The sequence below is a fragment of the Coniophora puteana genome (assembly GCF_000271625.1).
Source record: "Coniophora puteana RWD-64-598 SS2 unplaced genomic scaffold CONPUscaffold_13, whole genome shotgun sequence".
NCBI lineage: Eukaryota > Fungi > Basidiomycota > Agaricomycetes > Boletales > Coniophoraceae > Coniophora > Coniophora puteana.
Window position 1 is genome coordinate 999,683 of NW_006913065.1, and position 26,838 is coordinate 1,026,520.

General features: G+C 54.5%; 8 protein-coding genes across 8 annotated transcripts; 4 read left to right on the plus strand and 4 right to left on the minus strand.

Annotated features, from left to right (window-relative positions):
* Nucleotides 1-538: 538 nt before the first annotated feature.
* On the minus strand, nucleotides 539-4,001 carry CONPUDRAFT_168580 (Na+/solute symporter; the record flags this gene model as incomplete). The annotated part of the gene is made up of 24 exons (XM_007774971.1): nucleotides 539-644; nucleotides 705-777; nucleotides 835-1,137; nucleotides 1,229-1,333; nucleotides 1,384-1,529; nucleotides 1,577-1,590; nucleotides 1,651-1,680; nucleotides 1,740-1,848; nucleotides 1,893-1,901; nucleotides 1,957-2,010; nucleotides 2,069-2,193; nucleotides 2,249-2,332; nucleotides 2,389-2,427; nucleotides 2,487-2,500; nucleotides 2,564-2,745; nucleotides 2,821-3,001; nucleotides 3,062-3,152; nucleotides 3,209-3,305; nucleotides 3,365-3,380; nucleotides 3,438-3,499; nucleotides 3,562-3,584; nucleotides 3,732-3,826; nucleotides 3,881-3,910; nucleotides 3,962-4,001. The coding sequence occupies 24 exons, from the start codon at nucleotides 3,999-4,001 to the stop codon at nucleotides 539-541; spliced, it is 2,028 nt and encodes a 675-aa protein (XP_007773161.1).
* A 980-nt stretch (nucleotides 4,002-4,981) lies between these two features.
* Nucleotides 4,982-6,855, plus strand: CONPUDRAFT_110475 (uncharacterized protein; the record flags this gene model as incomplete). The annotated part of the gene is made up of 4 exons (XM_007774972.1): nucleotides 4,982-5,722; nucleotides 5,787-5,998; nucleotides 6,057-6,203; nucleotides 6,257-6,855. 4 exons carry the CDS (start codon nucleotides 4,982-4,984, stop codon nucleotides 6,783-6,785), a joined length of 1,629 nt encoding a protein of 542 aa, XP_007773162.1. The 3' UTR covers nucleotides 6,786-6,855.
* Nucleotides 6,856-7,461: 606 nt separating this feature from the next.
* On the plus strand, nucleotides 7,462-9,124 carry CONPUDRAFT_157993 (NAD-malate dehydrogenase; the record flags this gene model as incomplete). The annotated part of the gene is made up of 10 exons (XM_007774973.1): nucleotides 7,462-7,489; nucleotides 7,549-7,604; nucleotides 7,681-7,848; nucleotides 7,923-7,930; nucleotides 7,998-8,013; nucleotides 8,076-8,224; nucleotides 8,298-8,421; nucleotides 8,508-8,822; nucleotides 8,912-9,013; nucleotides 9,092-9,124. The coding sequence occupies 10 exons, from the start codon at nucleotides 7,462-7,464 to the stop codon at nucleotides 9,122-9,124; spliced, it is 999 nt and encodes a 332-aa protein (XP_007773163.1).
* A 163-nt stretch (nucleotides 9,125-9,287) lies between these two features.
* On the minus strand, nucleotides 9,288-10,554 carry CONPUDRAFT_157994 (glycoside hydrolase family 30 protein; the record flags this gene model as incomplete). Its single annotated transcript, XM_007774974.1, has 9 exons — nucleotides 9,288-9,310; nucleotides 9,364-9,559; nucleotides 9,624-9,686; nucleotides 9,743-9,882; nucleotides 9,945-10,026; nucleotides 10,049-10,129; nucleotides 10,181-10,215; nucleotides 10,268-10,421; nucleotides 10,483-10,554. The coding sequence occupies 9 exons, from the start codon at nucleotides 10,552-10,554 to the stop codon at nucleotides 9,288-9,290; spliced, it is 846 nt and encodes a 281-aa protein (XP_007773164.1).
* A 1,782-nt stretch (nucleotides 10,555-12,336) lies between these two features.
* Nucleotides 12,337-13,843, minus strand: CONPUDRAFT_84710 (uncharacterized protein). Its single transcript, XM_007774975.1, has 4 exons — nucleotides 13,582-13,843; nucleotides 13,450-13,525; nucleotides 13,276-13,394; nucleotides 12,337-13,221 (listed from the first exon to the last, which is right to left on the minus strand). The coding sequence occupies exons 1-4, from the start codon at nucleotides 13,825-13,827 to the stop codon at nucleotides 12,475-12,477; spliced, it is 1,188 nt and encodes a 395-aa protein (XP_007773165.1). The 5' UTR covers nucleotides 13,828-13,843; the 3' UTR covers nucleotides 12,337-12,474.
* Nucleotides 13,844-14,216: 373 nt separating this feature from the next.
* CONPUDRAFT_139484 (uncharacterized protein) lies at nucleotides 14,217-16,606 on the plus strand. The gene is made up of 8 exons (XM_007774976.1): nucleotides 14,217-14,285; nucleotides 14,338-14,594; nucleotides 14,646-15,136; nucleotides 15,189-15,341; nucleotides 15,399-15,698; nucleotides 15,765-15,834; nucleotides 15,889-16,016; nucleotides 16,071-16,606. The coding sequence occupies exons 3-8, from the start codon at nucleotides 14,972-14,974 to the stop codon at nucleotides 16,506-16,508; spliced, it is 1,254 nt and encodes a 417-aa protein (XP_007773166.1). The 5' UTR covers nucleotides 14,217-14,285; nucleotides 14,338-14,594; nucleotides 14,646-14,971; the 3' UTR covers nucleotides 16,509-16,606.
* Nucleotides 16,607-17,236: 630 nt separating this feature from the next.
* Nucleotides 17,237-21,414, minus strand: CONPUDRAFT_130173 (Adaptor protein complex beta subunit; the record flags this gene model as incomplete). The annotated part of the gene is made up of 11 exons (XM_007774977.1): nucleotides 17,237-17,250; nucleotides 17,313-17,549; nucleotides 17,604-17,747; nucleotides 17,797-19,092; nucleotides 19,243-19,421; nucleotides 19,514-19,690; nucleotides 19,747-19,938; nucleotides 19,993-20,158; nucleotides 20,214-20,785; nucleotides 20,858-21,246; nucleotides 21,291-21,414. The coding sequence occupies 8 exons, from the start codon at nucleotides 21,412-21,414 to the stop codon at nucleotides 18,618-18,620; spliced, it is 2,274 nt and encodes a 757-aa protein (XP_007773167.1). The 3' UTR covers nucleotides 17,237-17,250; nucleotides 17,313-17,549; nucleotides 17,604-17,747; nucleotides 17,797-18,617.
* Nucleotides 21,415-21,826: 412 nt separating this feature from the next.
* CONPUDRAFT_110485 (DNA/RNA polymerase) lies at nucleotides 21,827-26,340 on the plus strand. Its single transcript, XM_007774978.1, has 11 exons — nucleotides 21,827-22,146; nucleotides 22,195-22,474; nucleotides 22,533-22,863; nucleotides 22,924-23,377; nucleotides 23,436-23,638; nucleotides 23,698-24,053; nucleotides 24,118-24,390; nucleotides 24,456-24,920; nucleotides 24,981-25,409; nucleotides 25,479-25,616; nucleotides 25,682-26,340. Exons 1-11 carry the CDS (start codon nucleotides 21,842-21,844, stop codon nucleotides 26,093-26,095), a joined length of 3,648 nt encoding a protein of 1,215 aa, XP_007773168.1. The 5' UTR covers nucleotides 21,827-21,841; the 3' UTR covers nucleotides 26,096-26,340.
* The last annotated feature ends 498 nt before the right edge of the window (nucleotides 26,341-26,838 follow it).

The window sequence follows — 26,838 nt, forward strand, 5'->3', positions numbered from 1 at the left end:
GGGTTGACTAGCTCGAAGGTATCGCTGGGGCTAGATAGCTAGCTGGGGTGACCTCCGACAAAGGGAGAAGTTTTGAGAGCTGCAGAGAGACGACGAAGCGTGCAGATGATGCGTAGACATGTTCATTTTTCGCAAGGCGTTATATAGAGATGAGGACTAAAGCGAACGAGTTCACAGTGGACCGGGTCGATGAGTAGCAGGACCACAATTGTCTTGACAAAAGAACGGATTAGGAAACAGCGCGAACGTCGAGACAATAGAGGACCGACACTATTCCCTTATTCGGAAACAGCGGCATCAGCCGAGTCCGGATCGGGCATCCGGGTTAGGCACCGAGCACCCTGCAAGACAATAAGCGTGTCTCACTCCCTTACTGCATCAGGACACCAGACAAAAGAGAGGGAACGCCAGTGACGCTTGGTACCGCGAAACGTGTTGCAGGTGTGATTGCGACCACAATAGCTACGCGACATATGACCACGCTTGACCCGCGTTCTAGCTCGAATTTAAAGTGATGTGTCGGGAACTCTATCAGACTCTATCGCAAGGCTCGGTATGTCTCCCGCAGGATGAACACCATCTCATGACGCGACTCCACCAGCGGGAGGATTATGCAGAATGTTCCGCTACAGAGTGCCCAAATTCTGGATGCGAATGCTAGGTGAGCTACTCGTCGACAATGTAGAAAATATTTCGGCACTTACATCGTGCAGGCTATCCAGAAGGTAAAGAACCTCTCGCTAAAGACGTATTGAGAGAAGAACATCGGGATAGGTACTGAGCAACGGTTAAAGTCAGTGCTCGCGTGTCGATCGTATAGACGCCGAAACTGACCGAGGATCACGACGATGAACGTGAGTATGGACGAATAGATAAGCGCCTTTTTGAAAACTCTTTCCAGAGTCGCCATCTCCGCGTTGTCCAAGTTTTCCGGATGTGCCTCGCTAGCATGCACTTCGACATTCTTCTCGATATCCTTGAGATGCGAACTTTGTTTTCCATCTAATCGATCCGAAGCACCATCTTTGACGTTGACAGCCCCGTCTGAGCACTCGACGTCGTGGTCAGAGCTTGTGTCAGGCAATGCATCGAGCGTCTTGATCGCCCGTGTCGCCGCAAAGTCAAAATTTGCCGGCTCTGGACATAACACCGCACGCAATAAAAATATGTCAATATGTCAGTGGCGCAGCGCTAGAACCCTTGCCAAGAGGATGTATGCACAACTGACTCAGAAGAGATACAACCACCGTCAGAAGGCCCGAAAACAGGAGTCCGGTGAGTCCGCTGCATACCGCGGAGTAGGGTTCGGCGAGGTTGGGGATAGTAATGGCGCCTAGACTCAGCGCGTGAGCTAAAGGAAACAATGTAAGTGTACATTCTTACCGTATATTTTCCAGCAGCCGATCATCCATGCGATCATGCCTAGCACGGCGCCGCCAACCGCACCGCAGAAGACGCCGGCTTCGGTGAGCTTGGACCAGGATATGGTGAGGGCAATTGGGATGACCGCAGGGCTCAGTATTACGCCTCTAAATTCGCGTTAGATGCGCAAACGGTAGGCGGTGTGTTTATTTACTGCACGTAAAACAGCTTCGACGGGACAGCAGGTCAGCATGTTGAGGCAGACAATACTTCAACCTCGCCACTTACCCATCCGAGGTCAATGTTTCCTGCGTTCAGCTAGCAAACACGGGTCAACTCGATATTTGCAAAGCCCAGGGCTAGGATAAGACACCCACGATAGTGGCCCAACAGCCCATCCATACTGCCCAGAAGCAGATGAAGTAATGGGAGGCTCGGACAATCTCCTCACCAGTTGCACGAGGCCGGAAGTAAGTTCGATATATGCTGCTCAATGTAAGTGTGTTTTATCAGACTGGTGGATCGCTCACTCATAAGAGCTACGAAAACACAAAATCAGCCATCCGCGCAGCTTGAAGAAACGCAGTCGCGTACAATAAACTCGAGACCCCGATCAACTCTGCGCTAGCGGCGGAAGTCACAGCCATGCTGTTGACATGCCGTCGTCAGTAAGTGCCGTACACGCTAAATGCACACGAATACCCACAAAACAACTAACAACACGGCGACAGCACCCCCCTTCCCCATGAGCACAGATGCTGCAGCAGGTGCAGCTAAACCTGCACTCGATTGATCGGGCGAGAGTGGCGAAGGGTACGTGGGGAATTTTGGCTGGAATACCGTCATATTACACATAGCGGGCAAGAAGACAAAAGAAACAGCGGACATTGTTGACGAGCGCACGAGCGCTCAGACCCATGCACGATGCAAATGCCCACGGGACAGCAAACCATGATAAGCCACCAAGCATCTAGTTCGGTCAATACCCATATGCCGGAGAGCTTGGAGCAATTCTCGGATACTCACGTATGCCTTTGTTGTTGATTGCGGATGACTTGCTATCGCCTGCTCGTATTTTATATCAGCTTATGAAGGAGCGCACGCCTATAGCAAGATGTCATCACCCGCTGCCAATATCCTGACATGTATTGTTTTCGTCAGATGTCGTTTCCAGTGCAAGAAAGGGGAGGCGGCCGCCTACCTTGATCACAAAATACCCCAGCAAACCCCGACACGATAGTCGCCGCTCCGAAAACGAGTCCCTGGTTCGACTTCATCGTCATGTAACTACCATCATGGTTGCCAACCACGGGCGTCTCGGCCGACGCCTGCTGCAGCAGCTCATAGAGGCGAGAAACGCTCCCAAGCTCGGGCGACGTCCCACTTCCCGCGCAGCACACACCCGTATCAGCTCAGATGCCGACACAAACAAGGAGAAGGAGGCGAGACAAGACGCACTAAGCGCGAAAGATAAACGTGTAGATGATGACGAAGAGGATAATCGTGTGGCTCCAGTCGCAGATGAACGTCGCGCGGAGGCCGCCGAAGATGACGTACACCGCGATGCCGATGGGGAGGAGAAAACACGCTGCGATGATGTTCATCCCCGTGAGCGCATTTACGGTCGCCGCGCCGCCGACTGCATTTTGAACACAGATCAGCGGCAATGGGCGGATCGCACTAGGAGAAAGAGACGCACGGAGGAGCGAGCCGCAGACTATGAGGACGCAGAGGAAGCCGTAGAAAGTGAAAAGGAGGTGTACGCCTGTGCCGAAGCGCGCTTTGGCGATCTAGCGCGTGTCCGGATGTTGAGGAAAGTATGTTTGTGGAATGAATGGGATGTTACCTCGAGGAAGGTATGTGCTCCGTTGGCGTTCATCTTGACCTTTGAGGCGACCATGCCAAACATCGCGACCTGGATCGTTCCGCCCACTCCATACCACCTAGATCAAACATTTGAGTCGACGCTTTGACGGTGTTATCCGTGCTAACGTCTGCTCACCATGGACCGCTAACACCTTTACGCAGCGTATAAACCGAGTCACGGGAAGGGAATGATAGCTATACTGGCTTACCGAATGTGTAGGCTGCTGTGGAGGACTGAAGAAGGGTAGCACTCCATGTCCAGGCACTGACGCTGTATAAAGGTCGGATCAGGTTCCAACGTTACTCGTTACCTCCAGATTGTTGTTCCCTCACATCCCACAGCACACAAGGCCTGGCTACACGGACGGGGACAATACAATGTCAGCGGAAAAGAGCTGAAAGATGATTACAGAGGACTTGCTTTAACACTTCGCGAAGCGCTCTTTATGAAGGGGCCCAAACTCGATGAGTCGGGGGCAAAGGCACATGATTGGGATACTTACTGTAAACTCTTCCGAGGAAGAAGGCGAGAAGCGGAAGAATTTGCGTTGCAGCGTGGTCAAGACTAGCATGACGAAGGCGAAGAAGAAGCCAACTCCTACGAGGATGTATTCATATCGGGTTCACTTCGAAATGATTATCTAGCGCGTACCAACGACTACGCCGTACCCTACACTCTGGTCTATGCCAAGTTAAGCTCAGGAACAGCTTCAAACGCTAGCCACAGACGCACCGAGAAGAGGCTTGAACTCTGAGTAGGTCTGGTCAGACATGACAAAATAGCTGTGAGGAACCGCGCGCAAGAGCAGAGATGAAGAGATATGCGCCCTATGTATACTTTTCACATTGACACTACCTGGAGCACCGATCTAAGTATAACCAGGCATCAGTCACAAGACGAAGATAAGGCTCGCAGTGGCAATAGCGGAGTTGCTGCTTGCTTGGGATTCGTCTGATAAGTCCGGAGTTGCGTACGTGCGCATTCCCATGGGCCTGCGTCTCAAAGAGCTTAAGGTTACCATGCAAGTTGCCGGGGTGGCGACGATATCCTTGGAAATGAACGAAAGCTGGACTTGGGTACAGGACATATTGCATGCTAGCCATATGTCAGGCATTTGTGACGCGTCTGTAGTCAGCGCTAAGCCTGTATCCGGCGCTATGTCCAGTGCTTGGTATAATGTTTCACGGGAAGGTGGTTATCGTACTGTACGTTTCATGCACGCGAGAGGCATGAACACATGCGCCGCGGGTAACGTGTTCGCAGTCGTGCCAACCCTGTGATAGCTTCAGCGTGCGCTCCTGATCCATCTTTGTCGTGGTATTCTGTGGTTTAGACGTTGCGTAGAGAGTGATTCAATGCAATGTGGTCCCGACAGTGGCGGGAACGACATGAGCGTATAGAAGGAAGAAGCGCGTGTGGCTGTGCAGATGTGGGGGTTTGATTGCCAAATTGGCAATTCGCGCTCTCGCATTGACTTTCGTCAACAAAATCCGCAGCGTGCACGATGAGGCAGCAGCATCTCCACGTCGAAGGGGCTAATGACGCTCCGGGTAAGGTGGTGCGCTCTGGCGGGTAGGTCAATGAATGGAGAGTCCATTGAGGCTTGGCCTGGAGGGGAGGAAACCTATGGCATGATGGCGTCATAGAGCGCGCCTCAATGCAGAATGATGTCACCTAACGTCCTCCTATATAGTCCTCGACATTCCCTTTGATCCTCTCTCACTTTTCCCCAACTTCAGCCCACGAAAAATCATGCGTGTATCTCTGCTCTACGCTACCTGCCTCCTCGCCGTCTCCGTCCAGGCCTCCTGGTTCGGCTCCGACCCCGAGTACTCCAAGTGGTCCCAACCGCAGCTCAAGGCGTGGCTTGACCTCCATGGTATCCAGACGCCCAAATCCTACTCCCAGAAAGAGCTCCACGACCTCGTAGCATCCAACTGGGCGCACTACTCCGACCAGGGAAAGCAGTACGCAGACGCGAGTCGCGACTGGACGTACGACCAGTACACCAAGGCGCAGCACTCGTTCAACGACCTCCGCGACTCATCGTTCGACACCTGGGACGAGTCCACCCTGCGTCAGTGGCTCCTTGAGCACGGCGTCGTTGCACCCTCCGGCCCGCGCGAAGAGCTCGTTCTCTTAGCGAAGCAGCGGTACCGGTCATACACCGACGCGGCGTCGTATTACTCTTCTCTCGCCGGTGCGAGCGCAGGGAGTGCCTATTCGGAGGCGACGGGCGCAGTTTATGGCGCGAGTAAGAGCGCAAGCAGCTTTGCGGCGCAAGCGACCAACGACGCCGCGCAGGCGCTGGATGATACCAAGGACTATGTATATTCGACGTGGGACGATAACAAGCTACGCGACTACCTCGAGAAGAAGGGTGTCGTCGAGGCCAAAGATACCTCGACGCACTCTGACCTTCTCCGACTCATGCGCGACCAGTACAACAAGGCGTCTGATCCCGTTTGGGAGAGTTGGAGCGATTCGTACATGGTGGGTGTTTCTGTCCTGTACCTTTAGCAGACAGGAAAGTTCACAACTCCTATTCTTGTTTTAGCGCGAATGGTTGATTGCCCACAACCTCCTTGAGCCTTCGGATACGAGCTCTCGCTCGACCCTCGTCGGAGAGATGAAGAAGTACTACTACGGCGCACCCGACTATGTCTGGACCTCCTGGGATGACTCGAAGCTCAAGGCGTGGCTCGTTGATCACGGCATCATCAAGAGCAATGCGCAAAAGAAGCGTGACGAATTGCTTAAGCTTCTCGAGTAGGTTTATTCAGCTTTCGTGTATGTCACTTCTCAACCTCACCGGTAGCGAGCACAGGGAGAACTACACGAGCTCACCGGAGACAATCTGGTCCGCGTGGAGCGACTCGGACATTCGCAAATGGCTCGTACAGAACAATATTGTTGATGAGAAGACCGCAGCTGGAAAGAAGCGCGACCAGCTTATCAAGTTGATCCAGCCCAAGTATGCTTCGTCGATCATATCTATAAGCTCACACAACCTAAACGAAATGTTAGGTATCACGGCGTTGCCGCTTCGACTACACAATATCTCGCCTGGCCCGACGCCCGCTTGCGTGCATACCTCCGCGAGCGCGGTATCTCCGAAGATGCTTTGCCCACATCTCGCCCTGGCCTCTTGCAGGAGACGCGCATCCGGTGGGTACAGACTCAGTCGCGCGCGGAGACGATGTACGAGAAGATCGCGGAGCTCGTGAACAGCGGTGTGGAGGCGACCGAAGAGAAGATCGCACGGATCTATGAGCTGTTGACAGGCACTGCGACCGAGGGTGCTGAGTACGCGGAGAAGAAGAGGGATGATGCGTACGGATGGGGTTCGGAGAAGAAAGGTCAGGCGGAAGGTTATGCGAAGGAGAAGAAGGGTCAGGCGGAGGGGTATACGAAGGAGAAGAAAGGTAAGGTAGAGGGATACGGGAAGTCGAAGAAAGGTGAGGCCGAGGGATATGCAAAGTCGGTCAAGGGCGAGGCGAAGGAAACTGGGAAGAAGGCCGGGGAAAAGATCAAGCAGACCGCCGATGAGCTTTGAGCGTATCTTTGGGCGCTTTTCTATTTCCTTTTTCTTGTTTTGTTGCAGCCCTTGGACGTTTGGGCGGATCGGACGTGGAGACAAGTGATAGACGGTATGAAACTGCGAATTGCACAATCAAACGGAGGATCTTATGATCTTTGTTGACGAAAACATTAGCGTACACTTCTAATTACTGTATATTAGCTATTGACATGAACATGTTATGTATTGTACTTGATGATTTGCATGTAAATCTGATTTTATTATCACGCTGCTCTCTTGCTTACCGGTCCGTTTGGGGCCCGAGCTGCATTTACTTCCGTCTGACATCCACCAAGTTGATCGGCCGCCGACGCAATCATCCTCTGGTAATCTTTGCTGCTGATTTCTGCTTAATGCCGATCAACAAGCATACGATGCTGGCTATTATCACCCACAATCGCCACAATCAACATGGATGGATCGTCTGACGTGCGCGGATTGCGCGTGGAGTCGTCGGAAGGCCGACGCCTACAGTCGGAGGTGAAGTGAGCATGGGGCAAGTGAGGGTGTCCGAGGGCAGCTATCACGTGCGAGATTATGCATCTAATCTTGGGGTATATCGCGACGTTCGGGGCGGAAAACTCCAACCGACTTGCCCAACTGCACCTCTTCCCCTCATCCCCATCCCACCACCTGCACCACTCTCGCAAAAATGAAGGCTGTTGTTCTCGGCGCTGCAGGTATGCATCTCTTGATAATGAACGCCGACGGCGACGACGAGGAAGCTGACGCGCTGCAGGCGGTATCGGCCAGCCCTTGTCCCTCCTACTCAAGTCCAACCCGCTCATCACCGAGGTGTGCATTCTCCGTCTCATCGTGCCGATATCTCGCAGGCCCCTAACATACTATATGCGTGCGGCGATGTTTGTAGCTGAGCCTGTACGATATCGTCAACGCGCCCGGTGTCGCCGTCGACCTCTCGCACATCGCGACCCCCGCCAAGGTCGAGGGATACCTGCCCGCCGACGATGGCCTCAAGAAGACGCTCACGGGCGCCAACATCGTTGTCATTCCCGCTGGTATCCCGCGCAAGCCTGGTGTGAGTAGTCCGCTGCTTGTTATCTGCGATACAGCGAAGCATGTAGCTGATGAGAATGGTGTGGTGGCGAACAGATGACTCGGTGAGCAAGATAGATAGCGTAAACGCTCTGGTTTCGCGGTGTGCTGACTCTTGGGGATGGTCTGCAGTGATGATCTCTTCAAGGTACGCACAAGCTCCTTCTGGCGTAGCCTCAAACATAGTTGGCTGATAGCCTGTTGTTTTAGATCAACGCTGGCATCGTTCGCGATCTCGCCACCGGCATCGCCGAGCACGCCCCCAAGGCATTCGTCCTTGTCATTTCGAACCCCGTTAATTCGACCGTCCCCATCGTGGCCGAGGTCTTCAAGAACAAGGGTGTCTTCGACCCCAAGAGGTGCATTACACCCCTTCCGATCTTTTCGGTTTTCTACGTGTATGAGGATTCTTATCCGCATATATGCGTGCAGGCTCTTCGGTGTGACGACCCTCGACGTCGTCCGTGCATCGACGTTCGTTTCTGAGATCATCGGCGACCGCGGTCTCGCCACCTCAGTTACCGTCCCCGTCGTCGGTGGCCACAGCGGTATCACCGTATGTCCCATTCTATCTCACATTCCCTTCTCCCCTGCCTCTACTCCACCCAGTCTCACAACCATGACATGACCTTGGCATCGTAGATCGTCCCCATCCTCTCGCAATCCTCGCACCCGCTCCCCGCCTCCCTTACTGGCGATGCGCGCGCCGCTCTGATCAACCGCATCCAGTTCGGCGGCGACGAGGTCGTCAAGGCCAAAGACGGCGCGGGCAGCGCGACGCTCTCCATGGCGTTTGCGGGCGCCGAGTTCGCAGGCAAGGTTCTCCGCGCGGCCAAGGGCGAGACAGGCATCGTCGCGCCCACGTACGTCAACCTCGCCGCCGACTCCACGGGTGCGAAGGCACTCAGCGGTATCATTGGCGACCTCGAGTACTTCTCGGCGCCCGTTGAGCTTGGCGTGAGTTTCTTTCCTGGGGTTGAACCCATACCTTGTCCATGTCCTCGGAGAGACTCTGGTGATCTGATGTTGGTTGTGCGTTGGTTTAGCCCGAGGGTGTCAAGAAGATCAACGGCCTCGGTTCGCTTGATGACTCCGAGAAGAAGCTCGTCGAGGCTGCTCTCGGTGACCTCAAGACCAACATTGAGAAGGTACGTCTTGTCCTACTTCTCGATTTCACTGCGTGCTGTCGGACGGCCCGTGCTCACGACTCTCCTTCTATCTTCCAGGGTGTCTCCTTCGTTGGCTCGTCCAAGCTCTAAACATCGTCAAATGACCTACTATCACTAGACGTAGAGTGTGGAGTGAGAGCTTTGACTTCTGTGTGCCTGGGCATAAGTTATTCCTGTTATGCGGGGGTGCGTGTACAAGAGAAGATCGGAAGAGATAAATACAGAAGAAATTGTTGTACTTACTATACAAAGGCTAGATTTGTATGGATCTGTTTTCTGCAAAGTTCTCGGAGGTGCTGAGAGGCTGATCAACGGATTGTCGAGTGCACCGGTGAAGCCCGCACTGTTCATCAGCGGCCTGAGCGCCTCGCCGACAGCGGCCTCGGTGGCGACAGGCATGCTTGTGCTCGGGTACGTGGTGTCCGAGTTCTCTGGTTCGTTCTGGATGCCGACAGCAAATACAGTGATGTTCTTGCCCTGGAATCCAGTCAGAGCATCAACGTGCATCAACAATGAACTGTGCGTCTTACCAGCAAAGCGGACAATCAGCGACTTCGCTAAAGCTATCAGGAATTCAGGGAGGACCCACAATCGTTGACATCCGCATCAACGAGCCCCCATCGGCGTTTGCTGGAGTCTTCATCCAAGCCAGCTATACACTGCAGTAATTCTTAGTATTATAATGCAACAAGTAAATTGTTGACTTACTAGAGACCACGGCACTAAATGGAACCTCACCGCGCTGTTTACCGACATGATATCGGTGAGCGTCGAGAAGAGGTAAGCTGGTGCGGCGTCGATGGTGAAGTTAATCCGACAAGCCTGTGTCGCCGGCTGTATCGTCGAAACTGTAGACTATGAAGGCGCAATCAAAGAGTGCCATGCTGCTGAATTACTCCAGAGAGCCTACCTGAGGCGGAGAAGTCCGAAGCACCGAGGGGAACTCGGACGTAAGACAGTGCAGCATTCGGAATTGGCACCATCGGCGGTGACTGTCGTGAGTGAGAAATGGACGATTGCTTGAGCAGCAAGCAAGCTGATCTCACTACTGAACATGTAGTCCATGAGCTTCCAATACTCATCGGAGTTGTCCGTCTACAAATGTCGTCAGGACTTTGCCTGATAATCTGGATAAATACTCCATACCTTCAGGCCGTCCAGCAATTTAGCTGAAGAGTCCGCTAGAAGGCCGTGTCAGCCAGGACGTTACATGTAAACCGAGCAGTGACATACTCAGTGTCGCGCCAAAGCCCTGGATCGTCTGGTAAACTTGGGTGTCATCGACTTGGATGTCTGCAGCCGCGGCCGCTCCAGGAGTCCCGAATGCAATAGCACTGGCAGGGGGCATGGACGCGATCAAGGAGGACCTGTCCCAGGTAGTTTGCCACTAAGATGTGTAGACGTACCTGTCAGGGGCAATGAAGTCCGGAGAAGCAAGATACACATACGACGTCCTGAATCTGCTGGGCAGCGGCACCGTGCACGAGAGCAAACGCAACAACAACGAAAGAGTGGCGCATGGCGTAAAGTGTCGGTGGTCGGTTGTTTTTGCGATGCTACCACAGGCTGCTCTTCCTCAGCTTTTATAACGCAGAAGCCTACCCGCTAAACTCGCCAGCCGTAGTTCTTTGAAGGACACTCACCAGCATCACCTTGCCTCCCCCCTGCGCACAACATGGATGAGAATCTGCAAGCAAGACTCACAAAGCAGCTGGCGCCATCAATTGAGGTACACGGGACAGTATCCTGGGGAACAAAATGGCCATGCACATTGCATGGGTGGTAACAGAAAATACGCACGCACCTCTGTGCTGTAGCAAGATCCCCTACTAACACACGTCGTCCAGCGATGCCGTCTTACCAAAACGACAATCCGAGGTCATAAAACTAGTCCTGGTCTTTCCAAACTGCATATCGAAACACATGCGCGCGCACGGGCAAACACCTCGGGGTTGCGGCACCGGGTTATGCTTCCGGTGCGGCCATGCATATCCCTTCGCTACATGTCAGAGGTGCAGGGTGGTATCATGCCAGAAGCCACGCTGAGTGTGCGATGGCAGTACCTGGCCAGCGCGCGGGCAAGCCTGCTGTGTGCGCCGGTGGGCAAGCCAGTGGCATGTCCCAATAGGAGGCGTGCACGGGCTGATGTACTCAAAGTTCGGCGTCAGAAAAGCTGGAGGATTGATTGAGATTTGTGCTAATTTTGAGCGGCACTATGCTATAGGTAGTGATGGCTCGAGGCGAACAAGAGTGTTGTCGAGAGATAGCCGCCTTATTTGTTTGCAATAGTTGCCCGAGGCAACCTTGTGCACAAACGGAATCAGTTGATTGTGGACGATGACCGGCGGCGAGCCATCGTTTTCGCATCAACGGAGCGAGTCGAACTGCCAACGGGCCGCCCTTACAGAACCCAATTCTAATGGATATGAAATGATGCGGTGAACAATTAGTAGCCGTTGCTAATGTAGAGTCCCACAACCAACGCACCTCGATTTGAGAGATGGAGGATCGTGATTAACTGTACACGCGTTGCGGCTTGGCTTGTGCAGCACTTTGAGCGTCGGGAATGGGACCAGGCAGTGCGTGTCAAAGGTGACGTGGCGAGAACTTGGGCTGGAGAAAGCGAGAAAACCAAAGCTGGCATGTTTTTTCTGGATGTACATACACCAATGAACATGACTGTTCTGCGTACAGCGACATTCCGCGCCTGGCCCACACCATGATCTGGATTAGGCCCCGAGAGACATTATTAGCCGTTAGCGATGGCTTGACCCTGTTGGAACTTGTAAGCCGGTAAAGAAGCATTCCGCCCGTTTCTGACGGATCAGTACACAGCGCTTACCGGCTCTCAGTCATTATGTAGTACTTGGATGGCATTGTAGTACCTCAAAGCGCTGTCAGCGAACAGGAGTACCTAAACCTCCGCATTACCACTCAAAAGACCTATCCGCTGCGTCAAGCACTCAAGACTACTCAAGAGAGATCGAGCAACTTACGAAACCCCTCAATGCCGCCGGCATCATGATAGTCAGCACGGAGAAACCCGACCTTTTGATCGTTTCACAGTTACTAAGTTGCTGCACAGTCCCCGTATGACCGATTGAAGGGAGTAAACCTACTGCACGCTGGAGGGATTGTGAGCAGTGGTGATGGAAAAGCCAGCGAAGATTCATATTTAGCGTTCTACGAAGCTGATTCGAATGAAGCTGTAAGTGACCTCACATGTCAATACGTATCGGCTAGACATACCTTGGTCCTAGTGTATTGCCCTTTCAACGGGGGAACGCAACAGTCTCTATCTTGTGAACATAGATAGCATTGAAACAAAAGCTGTAACTAAAACAGGGTTGACGCGAGATATTAGGGGACTAGTCGAGGGTATCTTACAGGATATCAAATCATACAAGGAGTTTGAGCCGTCTACAAGGAAACCGATGGTATCAATCCCCGGGCCGTGCACAGGGCAAAAGGACACGAAATTCGAGTGCAGCCCAGTCGTTGCTAGAGAAGTATGTGCTGTCCTTCAGATGGTTCCCTTTAGAATCGCGCTGCCATGACGGACGCCAGCTGTGCCACATATCTGTGGGACTCGATTTGAAGACAAGCTCCGGCTCAGACCTGTAGTCGGCGACCTGGGTATCGTTGAACACGTTTAATTCCCACCCGTCGACATCAGCCTCCAATGTAGCCCCGACCTGCCATCGCGCGATGCCCTTGATCCACTCGATGCGGTCGAACGGTTCTGTTTCCTTTGACTCGGAGACGGTGCTTTCGGTCCCCCACTCAGAAGCCATTCTGTACACTGGCATAAGTCGTCTAGACGCACGAACGTGGCGCCTGAAGGTAGGAGCGACTTCACGTCTTGCCCACTTATTTGAGACCTGCGAAAGGTTAAAAAATAAGGTGACTGCCTCGTAACCATGCCCCGGGTAGTGCATATCGAGAACAGCCTGGAAAGCCTCCGTCACTTCGTGAGATTCGTAGCCCTTCACCGCTGAGTACTTTGCATACGTGTTTTCTACGACGAAATGGGGCCGTACGTGAGTGACGATTGGACCAAGAGTTGCGAACGGATATGTGTGAACAGTATGGGCACCGCCACGATATGGCTTCTCGACGATGACCTCGTCTCGAAGCGAGGGCTGGGGAACAGGGTAGTATTTGAAAGTCGCTTGCTGTTGAAAGTACTTTGTGAAAGAGTGAGCCCAAGGCGCCAATAAGGTGCCTTAGTGCTTGCGCACCTTGTTAAGCTTCACCGGGTTCTGCTCTTTAGCTAACTTCAGCAATGACAGAATGACATGTGGTTCAGGGAACAAAAGCCATCGATTGTCGACAAATTGCTGACGCCATTCCTTTGTGACTAGTTCAGTATGATCAGGATGGAACGTCCATGCGACCAAAGGAGGGTCACGAACCGAACAAGGCGTTGAAAGGACTACTAACGTCCAGCCTTCGCCATCCCATCCCCCACGCATATTCGAGCTGAGTGAGCTGATGGCGAGTTCAGTTGAAAGAGTAAAGCAGGGATGAGGTAATGCATGACGCACAGTTTTGTCATCCGAAGTCAAGGGGAGCAGGGGGCAGGTCACTATGTCGTTTCGCGTGTTTGTAACTGCACAACGAGCCCCATTCGGGTCAATCTCTTGAGCCCGTTTCAATGCAAGAGAAGGGAAGGTGGGTGTGTTGTTTGCTAGGTGGGCAAACGCGCTTTCAGAGCCATTTGAAGTTCGGCGACGGGCATCGTAGATATCATCCCCTGATGTAACAGATCCGGAATCTAGCGTGCAGAGCATTCAATATCAAACCCAAGGGGAGCCTGTTAACGTTGGAAGTAGAAACAAACGTCGAGCGTCATATCCAAGGAATGTCAGTTGACCGCAGCAGGTTGTGTACTGGCACGTGATATCAAGCGGCGACAAACAGCTGCAAATATGACTAGATCAATAAAGCCCGACCAACCAACTTGCAATTAAAATTTCAAAAGCTCAATAAGTTCCTCTAGATCTAGCCATTTCTCTGTTTGTCTGAGGAATATCGCTACCTCAACATACGGCAGAATGGACAGTTTTGGGTCATCCAACCTTGAGCTTGCTTTATGTTCGAAATAATTGGTAAGCGCCAAATGCTGTCACGTTAAGGTTCTGTACTGTGTCATTAATGTGGTTTCAAGTTATTAGTGGTCTGCTCCTAACCAGAAGGTTGCTGAGCTGCGAAACCTTATCAACACCATCTGGTCGGCTACATCATGGCCGTGCGACATCACTATTTTGTGTTCGTGTTTCCAAACTTGACAGTTTGATTAGGTCCAATGTGCGAAGATCGCGAAGCAAGCAAAGCGATTAGTGCTAAGGCAGGCTAGGGCGCCCTATCAACGGTCTTATATCAATCTACGGCCTCCACATACGGCTGTTTACCACGATAAGCTGATTATGGTCATCTTCTTGGAGCGATCTCTACGTTCTCTTCAGGTGACGGTGTGATATGTAACTCCGACTACCTCGTTGCGGGACTTCGTAGGTCCGTTATGGCTCAGACGCTCGCTCCCCTCTTCTTATTAGACGTATGCCAACCCTTTACTGGAAACACATCTCAGCTGACTCGGTCCTCGCAGGCGGCCTCTTGATAATCTTGACGCCGTGCGTCTAGGAGACAACCCGATGCGGAACATGCCACAGCTTTTGAAGAGGGCGTCATCACATTACGCTACGATTGATGGCTCTGGTGTCATGCAATGTACGTATTAACGGAAAGAGGACCGACGAGGACAGTGAAAATATATAGAGCCACCTCACCGGGTCAGACTGAACGGAGCAATCAGTGAAGATCCTGTCCCAGAGTCCTACATGTCCACAGACCCAAGCTTCCGGCACCAGGCGCATAAAAGCCCATCGTCCTCCCTCCCGATAACTCTGACCTTAACACCTTTCTCGCTTCCCTATGGCCGGCTCCCAAACCTCAAAGGGCTCCTCCAGTCGGTCTAGGAAACGTCGTATTCATGAACGGTCCTCTAGCCCTACGGAAATCAGAGCGGGATCCGCTTCACGAACTCCATCAGATAGAATAGTATCTTACGATGCTAGGCAAGGTGATGCTCGCCGTGGCGTAAGTCTCGATTGCTGTTTATGCATTCATTGATGTTTATCCGGGCGTGCAGATTCAATCAACAGGGCGGCCAACATACAGCAGTAGTAGAGCGACGCTCCCTTCGTTGGCTTCTGCTTTCGCTTTGGATCGTAACGACTATCGTGACAGCGACGCACCTGCCTCAGAAGCAGGGGCATTAAATAGCTCAACCAGCGCTCAAGATGCAAGTCCCTCAATTCCCTATGATGCCTGCTAGTATTCTCACTAATATTACCCATAGATCAATAGTGATGTGCAAAGTATCAACGAACCCAGGACCCCCACCATGAAACCACAATCTGGCACTGCCGCCAGTTTACAGGCGGATAATACGGACGAGTGGTTAAAAAATCTCCCGATGGATATCCCGAACTTGTATATAACACCAGAAAAACAGTCAGACTCAAGATCTGTGCAGCAAAGACGATTAGCGATCGAACTTGCACCTGCTGGCGACCGCTGCCTACTTACCAATGTCAGTGGGAAATGCATCCATGGCTGTCACCTAGTTGCAAACTCCCATTATAAGATAGAAAAAAAAGTGAGTCGCGATTACGCCGTATGCTCAACATCAACGCTTATATGCGTCGTTTCAACCTGTTTTCAGCAGAACTATCCGTTATCTAAGGCCTGGGGAGATGATTTCGATATCAATAGCCGGTGGAACATGTTTTTTTGTATGTTCACTAATCTCATTCCCGTTCCAAGCAAAGGGTTCACGGTTACGACAGTACGGGCCGACATCCATATTCTTTATGACGGTTTTGAATGGATGCTGATACCAAAGCCTGACACACTGAAGCGCATTGTCGAAGTGTCGGGACAGCGGGGAAAGCCCGGAGCAATAAGCATAACCGAAGTAGACTATTCTTAATAACCTCTGTTGACATTCTAATACCGATATGATTCCTAGGAGTTCGCGCCTCGCAAACAACGTCGCACATATGAGTACTACTTCCTACCGCATCCAAAAATGAGGGCGCCAATCGATCGTTACCACGTCACGACAGAGACTGTTCCGTCAACTTCAGAAGGTGGCCAGGAAACCCGAGATTGTTATGAGCACAGACAGTGCTTCACGTTCCCATACTCTGACATTCCACCCATCGAGAGCCATGTCCCCCCTCACCTAGTGATATTTGACGCTATGCGCAAGTTCATCCATATAGATAACTTGAAGGAACAGGCCGCCCTGTACGAATTACTTCAAAGTATCCTTGATTCTTATCATGGTCATGAGGATGGGATACCCGATGCAGCTAAATACCTTGACACGATGCGAAGGTTGTTCCTCCACGATTGGAAGCTTCAAGTGTTCCTCAAGAAGAAGAAGGGGGAGGGGAAGGCATGAGGTTGCGAGTTGCCTGGTCACTTTGTTGTATGGCATCGGGTGTCGATGAACATTTGTAAAGAAAATGTCACCATGTACTGGGATCACAAGTCAGAATGAACGGTCAAATTTCTCAAAGCCCTGGAATGTTTTCTTGTCACTGTCTCGCCTTTAATTTCGGTTTGTATACTCGCGGGTACATAAACTCCTTCGAAAAAAAATCCACGAAGCAAATACGCGTCAAGACGCGTCAATTATCGGGTAGCGCGGGCGTACAGTTCTATCGCCTGAATTCAACGGGAGCAAAGGGCAGGTCACCACGTCCTTTCGCGTGTTCGTGACTGCGCAGCGAGCCTTGTTCGGATCCAATTCTCGTGCTCGCTTCAATGCCAGAGGTGGAAACGTAGTAGAGGTGCTTTGCCCGGCTGGGCTCGGACGGTCAATGTCATAGATGTCATCCCCCGAGGTGATTGATTCTGAACTTAGCAAAGCATGCATCGAATTGGAAGCTCAAGGAAGGAAGTGAAGCAGTTTAAAGAGAAGGCATGAGAGAGGCGAGAGACCAATATTTCAATGTTGGACTCGTCGACGCGCGTTGGCAAGACGCGTCAATTATCGCGTAAGCGCGTATGCTTAGGGCCGGCTCCCGCTTGCCGAGAGTAACCCCTATATCAAGCCCCATATGACAGCGCTCTGGATTGTCATGTCGCAGCTGTCGCTATATCCCCTCCCACTTGGTCCAAATCGCTAGCAAAACAAGCTGGTATGAGAGGTTAACCACATACCCAGTCTTGCATTTCGGCTGATACATCACATAAAATATAGCTTTCGCTCGTCGCCATGTCTCACCTTACCTCCTATCCTCTTCCCTATACCGCATCATCGCCGCCCGCAGAACTTGCTCGTCCCGTTGAGACAGAGTCGGGACGCTCTGACACTACAGCATTCAATACAGGCCTAGATGAGCGCGATCAGTTCCTTGGGGAAAAGTTATGTATAGTCTGCGGGCACGGCTCATCGCTGCAACATTGCTATATTGTTCCTCGCTCGAATCTCAGAGAGGTCCGTCCTATGTGCAGCTGAATTGATGCGCGGAACCACTAATGTTCTTTCTAGTGGGCTCATCTCCAACCGGTAGGATGGATTCCAGCGGGTGCCAAAGCGTCGCCTGAACATGAACCCCGTAACGGGTTGACAATGTGTCCGAATCATCACATAGCATTCGATGCGTTGATATTCTTCATTCGCTATGAGCCTAAGGTGAGTCCCACTCCCTCTGTCTTTGTTCTATCCATTGACAGTGAATTAGCTTGGGAAGTATATCTTCGTTCACTTCGATAGCTACGGTGCTTTCTCCGATGAGCAGTTCCACGGCAAAGCCGTCGCACTCGACCCAAAAGACAAGCGCTCACCGCTCCCTCTTCTGCTGCTCGTCCACGAATACATGGTCCGCGGGAAGAACTTTCTGCAACCATCGCCCGCTGTCCCGATATCCGGACATTGGCAGGAGTGGATGCTCACTTCCGGTGTGGTGAACGAGGCGGAAGACGGAGGAGAATCGTTCACGTTCAAGCGAGAGGCCCCGCCGCAGCCTTCCGGACCTCACCAGGGGCTTCACGCACTGTCTGCAAATAGATATTCACCGTCACCCGATACTGCTCCTGAGTCTGGTCCTCAACTCTTCCTTTCTGCGCCTTCGCCTGAGCTGATCGGCCAATTGATGTCGACCCAGCGGACGATGCCCAGTTGGAAGGCATGGCAGACGGAGACCATGAGATGGGAGGGCACAGCGGAAGAGAACACTCAGAAATATGTTGAGAATGTCGGTGTCGAGGACGACGGCGGTGGCGAGTCAGATCCCAAAGGATGAGACATTCGACAATAATTCTCTTATAACTCTTTCGTACCTTTTGAACATCCTATTTAGCGTCTGGTATGCTATACAGCGACAAGCCAAGGCAGGATGGCTCGCCTTAATCCCTCATGGACGAGAAGTATCATGACCATTAAAATTATTCGAAAGAAAATCGTGTAAAGCGTACAGCAAACAACATGAAATCCACATCCCCTCCTATCCCATGTGCATCCCCATCTAAGTACACCCGCCCCACCCACCGCCAGCCCCAACGCTCAAAACAGACCCAACAAATCGTCCTGCGGCTTCTGCGCCCCCGGCCCCGCCCCCGTTCCCGTCGGTGACATCGTCCCTGCCGACGGACTCGTCACGCCCGTATGCGTAGGCGACAGCACCCCAGGCGACCCCAACCCGCCCATAATCCCATCCGCACTCGCGCTCCCCCTCCCTGCCCCTCCTCCCCCAGAACCAGAACCAGATCCAAACCCAGCTCCGGCATTCATCCCGCCAAATATCGACACCAGATCGTCGAGCGGGTTCGCCGATGTCCCCGCGAGGAGGTTCGCAGCCGCTGGCGTGTGCGGGAGAATCTGCGTCGCCGCGAGCCCTGATGATGACGATGACGATAACAATGAGGAATCGCCGTTGGCGGCTTGCGCTGGCTCGTCGTCGAAGTCGAGCAGGTTCTCGGCTTGCTGGCCGGCCGCGACGGTCTGCAGCGCGCGCTGCGCGGCGGCGCGGTCGTCCACTCTGTGTTGCCGGTGGGGGGTCTCGTGAGCGTCGCATTTATAAGAGGGAGAGACGTAACGGCAAAAACGCGCTCAAAACAAAGAAAGCACAAGGAGAAGAACGGGGAAAGCGAAGAAACCAAGAAAGAGATGAGAGAGAGGGGATACGCACTCGGTAGCCTTCCGCTGCAGCGAATCCGCGCCGACCCGCCCGTGCCCGATAAACGTCTCCGCGGGTTTGTGGTACACGCTCGCGAGGCTCGACAGGTCGCCGAGCAGCTCCTCGAGCAGCGCGGGCGACACCGTCGTCTGCGGGACCGATATTGGCGGGCGGTGCGCGAGCACTACCGCCTGTGCATGTGAACATGCGTCAGTCGCCCGTGAATTGCCGAGTGAACGGGAGGGGAGCGAAGGGGGCGGAGTAGGGAGGGAGGGAAACGCACCTTGGCAGCGCCAGGGTCAGTGGAAAGCAGCCGCCAGTAGATGTACGCGCGGTCTCTCACGTCCGGCGAGTCGCAGTCCTTGGTCGCGGTCGTGAGCACACGCTGGACAATGCCCTGCGACGAGTCCGGCTTCTTGAGGAAGAGCTTGACGACCGCCGTGAGGGTCTGCAGCTGCACCTGTTCGCGCGGTTCATTAGTCTGCCTTCCTCATGGAAGGAAAGGACGAAGCACACCTGATACGACTCCTCCGTGAACGTATCGACAAACACACCGAGCAGCTCGTCCGCATTCTCGATCTTCTCCGCGTACTCGCCGATGATCCAGATGAGCGACGCCTTCGCCTCGGGCTCGTCGAGTTCGTCGAGGTTCGCGCACAGCGTCGGGATCACGCCCTCGTACGTCGACGGGTACTTGCGGAATATGTCCTGTGCGCCGCGTCAGCTATCAACTCCAAGTTTAAAATGGGAGCGCGGACCGACCTTCATGACGACGACGGCCTCCTGGACGACGTAGCTGACGCGCGTGTCGATGAGCTCGAGGAGGACGTTGACGCAGCGCTCGGCGGCTGACTCGATCTGGATAGCGGTCTGCCCGATCGCCTTGATGCTCTTGCGCACAAAGTCGACGTCGACCTCGGACGCGTACCTATGCTCCCTATCGTCAGTCCCATCCCGCGAACGGCATAAAAGGGCAAACGCACTCCTTCAGCTCGCTCAACAGCGCATCGACGTTGTTGTCGTTCGCGAGGCGCACCATGATGTCCAGCTTCTCGACCTTGACGTACAGCGGATCGTTGTACTTGCAGAAAAACACGCGCATCTCGCTCGTGAGCAGATCCGCGCGCTTCTGCAGCAGCAAGTTGATGTTCTTGAGCGCGACCCACTGCACCTCGGGCGGGGAGCTGAGCAGCGTCACGAGCGGCGGCGCCATCTTGCGCACGAGCTGCTTGACGAGGTCCTCGCGGTGCACGGCGCGCATGTGGATCATGACGACCTTCATCGCGGCGAGGACGACGGCGCCGTTGACGTGCTGGAACTGCGGGACGACGCGCTCGCAGATGTGCTCTGACTCCTTGTCATCCTGGGCGGTGTAGCGTGCGAGGGCGTTGAGGATGGCGACGCGGCCCCACTCGGAGCACTCGTTGAGGGCGATGAGGAGCTTGGTGAGGACGGCGGAGGTGATGTCGAAGTGGGCGGGGTCGTCGGGCGGGATCTGGTGGGCGGTCGCAGCGGCGTTGATATCGGTGAGGGCGGCGACGGTGTTGGCGACGACCTGCAACGCATCACGGGGGTGAGTTTAGCGCGGGTGGGGGGCGGGGGTAGGCTAGCGGGAGGGGGTGCGCACCATGGGGTTGCTGTCGCCGATCATCTCGTGCAGCTGCTCGAGGAAGCCGTTCTCGATCGCGAGCTCGGGCTTGAGATCGTAGAGCTTGGCGACGCAGAGGGCAGCGGTCTTGCGGACGTAGGGGTTGTCGTCGGACAGGGCGCGCCTGAGGGGATCGCAGAGGTAGTCGATGATCTTTTCTGCCCTGAGGCAGCCCATGGTGCGGATGGCGAGTGCGCGGACGAGGGGGTTGGGGTCCTCTGAGTCCTTGACGAAGGTGTTGACTGCGAGGATGACGAGCTCGGGCTGTGTCTTTGCGTAGTTCATGAGATAGAGGTAGACGAGCTTTTTCTGCTCGAGGTCGTCTGTCTGCATGTTCTTGAGGACGTCGGGGAAGAGACCGCTGACATCTGGGACTGTGAGCCAAGGACAACGAAGACTAGGAGAGACATACCTTTTCCTACAGTCATGGATGCTATGACGCGTTTAATGGCATCTTTTCTCTTTTCTCTGTACTCTGAGTTGAGGTCGACGCTGAGCTCGTAGTTCTCGCCCTTTCTTGGTGCGCGTATGCTCATCTCAGGAGGCTGGTGAGGATCCGGATGCCGACGCGGGCGGATGTCCCCTGAGCGGAGAGTGCCGACGCCAATTTTCTTTTTCTTTTTATTACTCGTTGCAGCTCGCGTCTGCCCCCATTTTGTTCTCGCGTTTTCTGTGTTTTCTGTCAAAATGCTGCCCCGGACTGCACGCAAGCTGGAGACGACTTTGGTGTCGTGCTCACGTCAGCGTCTCCCCAGACCAGCGCGGCTCTACAGCTCCCCGTCGAAGCCCTCGTCTGCCCAAGCGTCTGTCCAGCTGCCCCACGCCGACTACCCCAGCTACATCCCCCACCAGACAGAAATGCAGGGCTTCCTCAAGCGCAGACACACCTACACCATTCTCCCCTCCCCAATCCCCACAGACTCGGCCACTGGCGCAGCCTCCAACCTCAACTCCTTCCTCTTCATGGACTCCCCCACCCAGGACCAGCTCTCCGTCATGGACGCCTGTCTCCACAACCTCTACGACGTCCCCCGCGCAAAGCAGGTCTTCGAGGACCTCCGCCAGTCAAAGGGCGGAGAGCCCCTCCTCGAGCCCCGCATATACAACTCTTTTCTCGAGGCCTATCTCGAGCTGGCAGGCAGGGACCCGGACGAGAGGCACCAGTGGCTCGAGGAGGCATGGTCTCTCTTCGGTGTCATGCAGAGCAGGGAGGAGAGCGTGCAGCCGACCGCATCGACATATGCGACCATGCTCTTGGCCTGGGTCCGGTATGCCTTTTCACTCGCTTTTATGTACAAGTGCTCACACGACTGCAGGTATAGCAGCGATCCGGAAACGGCACCCAAGAACGCAGTGAACCCAAGCCAGCTTCTCTCCCATATCGTGGACGAAGAGATACCCATCACGTCTGTCGTCGCTGACAGAGCCATCACCTCGTCGGACGAGGCAGCAAGCATCATCACCCTGCTCTCCAAAGCTGCCGTCGAGCTCTCTCTCCCGCGCATCGTGGGCGAGCTTGGCCAAGCCCACAGCGCGGGCATGCACGAGATCGAGGAAGACGCCGTCCCCCAAGCCACGCCCGTCAGAAAGCGAAAGGTGCCGTCCTCTTTTCATGCACCATCATTTGCCATTTGGCTAACACGACATTACGCAGGCAACAACGGTAGACGGCCAGACGTTCGACGAGGAAGTCCCCTTCAACCTCGACAATCTCCGCAAGCACCTCACCCAGGTCGCCCTCGCCCGTCGCGTGCTCCCCGAGGACGTCGCCTCGCGCCAGAAGCTGCTCGAGGACAGCGCGATCGACGTCGCCATTGCGCGTCTACAGCACGAGGCGAAGCTGCTCGACGACCTCGAAATCGGCAATCCGCGCCTCAACAAGCCCAAGCTCCGTCAGTGGATGTGGGAGTGGCACACGCGCCTTACCGCGCGCCTCACCGCGGAGGTGCGCGAGGTCGTGGACGCCGAGCGGCAAGCTGGTGCCAGTGCGTGCTTACCCCGCTTTGTTTTCTCGCGTAGTAGTAAATCTGACAATTTGGCATAAGCACCAGCACCCTCGAACCGCAAACCCGCGACGCAGATCGGCCCGTTCCTTTCCCTCATCAAGCCCGAAAAGCTCTCGCTGCTCGTCATCCTCGAAGTCATGCGCCTCTCAGGGTCAGGCGGCGTCCTCGACGGGATGAAGACCGCGCGCGCGCTGCTCACCGTCGGCCGTGCGGTCGAGAACGAGTACAAGGCGGAGATGTGCAAGAAGAACAACATCGCGGTGCCGCAGCACACGCGCTTCTCGGGCGATGTCAATTTCTTCTCGGGCAACGGATATAAAGCGCTGCAGGCAGGGCGGCTTGCGGCGGCCAAGTACCTCGAGGAGAACGAGGAGTGGACGTCGGACTGGACGCAGCAGCTGCGGGTCAGGATCGGCGGCATTTTGGTGGACTGTTTGATGGATGTGGCGACGATCGAGCGGCAGGCGGTGGATAAGCGGACGGGGGAGAAGATGTGCGTTTTCTCTACACGTCCGAGAATCATTTTGCTGATGCGGTTGGATACGATGTAGTTCGGAGCAGCAACCGGCGTTCTACCATGCGTACGAGTACGTGCGGGGTCAAAAGTTGGGTGTTATACGGATCAACCCTTTTGTCGCGGAGCACCTCGCCAAGGACGGGATGCAGGGCACGCTGCACCCGCGCCATCTGCCCATGCTCGTCCAGCCGAAGCCGTGGGTCAACGCCGAGCAGGGCGGGTACATCTACAGCAAATGTGAGCCCTCTCCCTTCCCTTTCCTCCAGAACGCCATAGCTAATCCTTTCCGTCGTCAGCCTCAGCGATGCGGTACAAAGACTCGATCGAGCAGCAAAAGTACCTGCAGCACGCCTCCGCGCTGGGCAACTGCGAGCTCGTGTACGCAGGGCTGGATGTGCTGGGGAGCACACCGTGGAAGGTGAACGAGAAGGTGTTCGATATCGTGCTGCAGGTGTGGAACTCGGGCGAGCGCCTCGGCAAGATGCCGCCGGCGGTGTTCGATGTGCCCGAGCCGGAGCGGCCCGCGAATGTGGAGACGGACGTGAAGGCGAAGACGGTGTATGGGCAGCGGATGCGCGCGTGGACGAACGATAAGGCGAATGCGCACTCGGATCGGTGTAGTGTGAATTATAAGATCGAGGTCGCGAGGGCTGTGCGTGATCTGCCTTTTTTTCGCGAAGGGGTCATTGCTGACGGTGTATTTTGGGGGCGTGTAGTTCCTGGGCGACACGATGTATCTCCCACACAACCTCGACTTCCGTGGGCGCGCGTACCCGATTCCGCCGCATCTGAACCACCTCGGGGACGACCTGAGTCGCGGCCTGCTGAGGTTCGCCAAGGGCAAGCCCTTGGGAGTGCGGGGTCTGCGGTGGCTCAAGATCCACATCGCGAACTTGTACGGGTTCGACAAGGCGAACTTTGACGAGCGCGAGGAGTTCGCGATGAAGTATCTCGAGGAGATTTACGATTCGGCTGAGAACCCGCTTACGGTGCGTTGCTCTCTTTCGCCCCACGCGTTGCAAACCATATATACTGACGCGTTGCTGTCATCCAGGGCAAACGATGGTGGATGAAAGCCGACGACCCGTGGCAATGCCTCGGCGCGTGCATCGAGCTCAAGGCCGCGCTCGACGCGCCGGAGCCGACCGCGTACGTCTCGCATCTGCCCGTGCACCAGGACGGGACGTGCAACGGGCTGCAGCACTACGCCGCGCTCGGCGGAGATCAGCAGGGCGCCGCGCAGGTGAACCTCGCGGTGACTGACCGCCCCTCGGACGTGTACACGCACGTTGCGAAGATGGTGGAGCGGCGGCTGGCGGAGGACTGCGTCAAGGGCGAGAAGCATGCGGAGTTGCTGTTGGGCAAGATCACGCGGAAGGTGGTGAAGCAGACGGTGATGACGACGGTGTATGGGGTGACGTTTGTGGGTGCGCGAGATCAGATTGAGCGGCAGTTGAGTGATCGGAAGGATATTCCGGAGGAGGCGTGTTGGGCTGCTGCTGCGTACTTGGCGCATATTGTATGTTCTTTTTTTCTGTCTCGGGTCGTTCTTGGTGTTGACCGATGTTTTTTTTGCCAGACGCTGAACTGCATTGGCGACCTGTTCAGCGGCGCCAAGGCAATCCAGAACTGGCTCAACCTCTGCGCGCGGCTCATCTCTAAATCCATACCCGCCGAACGCGTCGCATCGGCGCTCGAGGCGCCCAAAGCGCGCAAGGGCAAGGGCGCGAAGGCCCTGGCCGAGGGTGGCAACGGCGGCGCGAACAACCGGATCAAGAACGAGCAGATGACGTCGGTGGTGTGGACGACGCCGCTGGGCCTGCCGATTGTGCAGCCGTACCGCAAGGACAAGAAGAAGCAGATTATTACCAGTTTGCAGACGGTGTTTATCTCGGACCCGAATACGCCGGCGGAGGTGAACACGATGAAGCAGGCGTCGGCGTTTCCGCCGAATTTTATACATAGTTTGGATGCGACGCATATGATGTTGACGGCGTTGGAGTGTCGGGTGGGTGTTCCTTCGCGATATTTTTTTGGTTAGAAGGTGCTGGGGCTGATGACGTTTTTGTTTATTTAGAAACAAGATATTACGTTTGCGTCGGTGCACGACTCGTACTGGACGCACGCGGCGAGCATCGACGATATGTCGGCCATCATCCGGAGCACGTTTGTCGATCTGCATTCGTCTGATATTCTCGGTCGGCTGCGCAGCGAGGTACGTTGCCCATGAAACCATCATCATTTCGGTTTTTTTTTCTGACTGTTGTTGTCATTTATCAGTTCGAAGAGCGCTACGCGACGCACAAGATCCCCGTCGCGTCCCTTTCGAGCAAGTCGCTCATCAAGTCGCTCCAGCAGTCCGGCGTCACGATCGACCCCGCCTCGGAGATGGCGCGGGCGGTCGAGAACACCGGGCTGGCGTCGCTCTTCGCCTCCGAGGGCGACAACACGGTGGAGACCGTGAGCGAGGATGGCACTGCGATCAAGACCACGCGCCGCCGGCGCAAGCCCAGGGCCGCCAAGGCCGATGCTGACAGTGCCGAGGCCGAGGCCGGGGCTGAAGGCGACGCGGTTGCGGTGAGCCCCGAGATGTCGACGAAGTTCGTGGACATGACGGCGATGCTGCCGCCGTTGCCGAAGAAGGGCGACTTTGACGTCGAGACGATCAAGGGCTCGCTGTACTTCTTCTCGTAAATCCCCTCCTCCGCCTCTTTCTCTTCCTTTTTTTTCAATGCTTTTTGCATTGCTCGGTTTTCATCGTTCATCGTTCATCGTACATTATTCACTTTTTATCTCTGCTTGTGATCGCATCATTCCCCCCGTTTTTTTCTTTCTACATACAGCTTTGGTTTAGTTCTCCCTTGCTCTCGCACCCCCATTCACCATTCACCATTAACATGCACATATACACACTCCGTACAGCTCACTGGCCCCTATAAGCTCATCCATTTCCATTTCCACCCTTACATATCCATGGCTCATATCCACCCATACATTACATTACGACCTCCGCATGCATCGATATCACGCACCGCGATGATCGACTAAAGACGCATTTTCCGTAATTCGCTGTATAATCTGACAGAATCTCCCGTTTATAGAGTAGACGCGCTGGCTTACTATTAGGCGCATGCATTTCTGACGAAGGGTTTGAAAATAGAGGAGTTTTGTTATTTTACGGCACTCTGGTTCAACTGTTTGGTTTTTGCTGCGGTGAGTGAGGGTATCGGTATGACAAGGATGGAGGTGAGGCATGGTGAAAACCGTGACTTCGAAGGAGCCCGCGGCTGCATGATTGGGAATCTTCAGGTTCTCAGCTTGCTTTCCGCCTCTCCGCTCACATGCACCTCCTCCTAGTCCGCTCGTTCTTCGTTCGCGCCGATTCATCTGATGACTCCTTCCTTGCTTTATCATCTCATATTATTTCGCGGACGCTT

Coding starts and splice junctions, on each gene's coding strand:
- CONPUDRAFT_110485 (XM_007774978.1), top strand. CDS start 21,842: ATGGACTCCCCCACCCAGGACCAGCTCTCCGTCATGGACGCCTGTCTC. Junction 22,475..22,532: donor CGCCCGTCAGAAAGCGAAAG/GTGCCGTCCTCT, acceptor GACATTACGCAG/GCAACAACGGTAGACGGCCA. Junction 22,864..22,923: donor CGAGCGGCAAGCTGGTGCCA/GTGCGTGCTTAC, acceptor ATTTGGCATAAG/CACCAGCACCCTCGAACCGC.
- CONPUDRAFT_84710 (XM_007774975.1), bottom strand. CDS start 13,827: ATGCTCTGCACGCTAGATTCCGGATCTGTTACATCAGGGGATGATATC. Junction 13,526..13,581: donor TGACTTCGGATGACAAAACT/GTGCGTCATGCA, acceptor ACTCGCCATCAG/CTCACTCAGCTCGAATATGC. Junction 13,222..13,275: donor ACCCGGTGAAGCTTAACAAG/GTGCGCAAGCAC, acceptor TCTTTCACAAAG/TACTTTCAACAGCAAGCGAC.
- CONPUDRAFT_139484 (XM_007774976.1), top strand. CDS start 14,972: ATGGCCGGCTCCCAAACCTCAAAGGGCTCCTCCAGTCGGTCTAGGAAA. Junction 15,137..15,188: donor AAGGTGATGCTCGCCGTGGC/GTAAGTCTCGAT, acceptor CCGGGCGTGCAG/ATTCAATCAACAGGGCGGCC. Junction 15,342..15,398: donor GCTCAACCAGCGCTCAAGAT/GCAAGTCCCTCA, acceptor TATTACCCATAG/ATCAATAGTGATGTGCAAAG.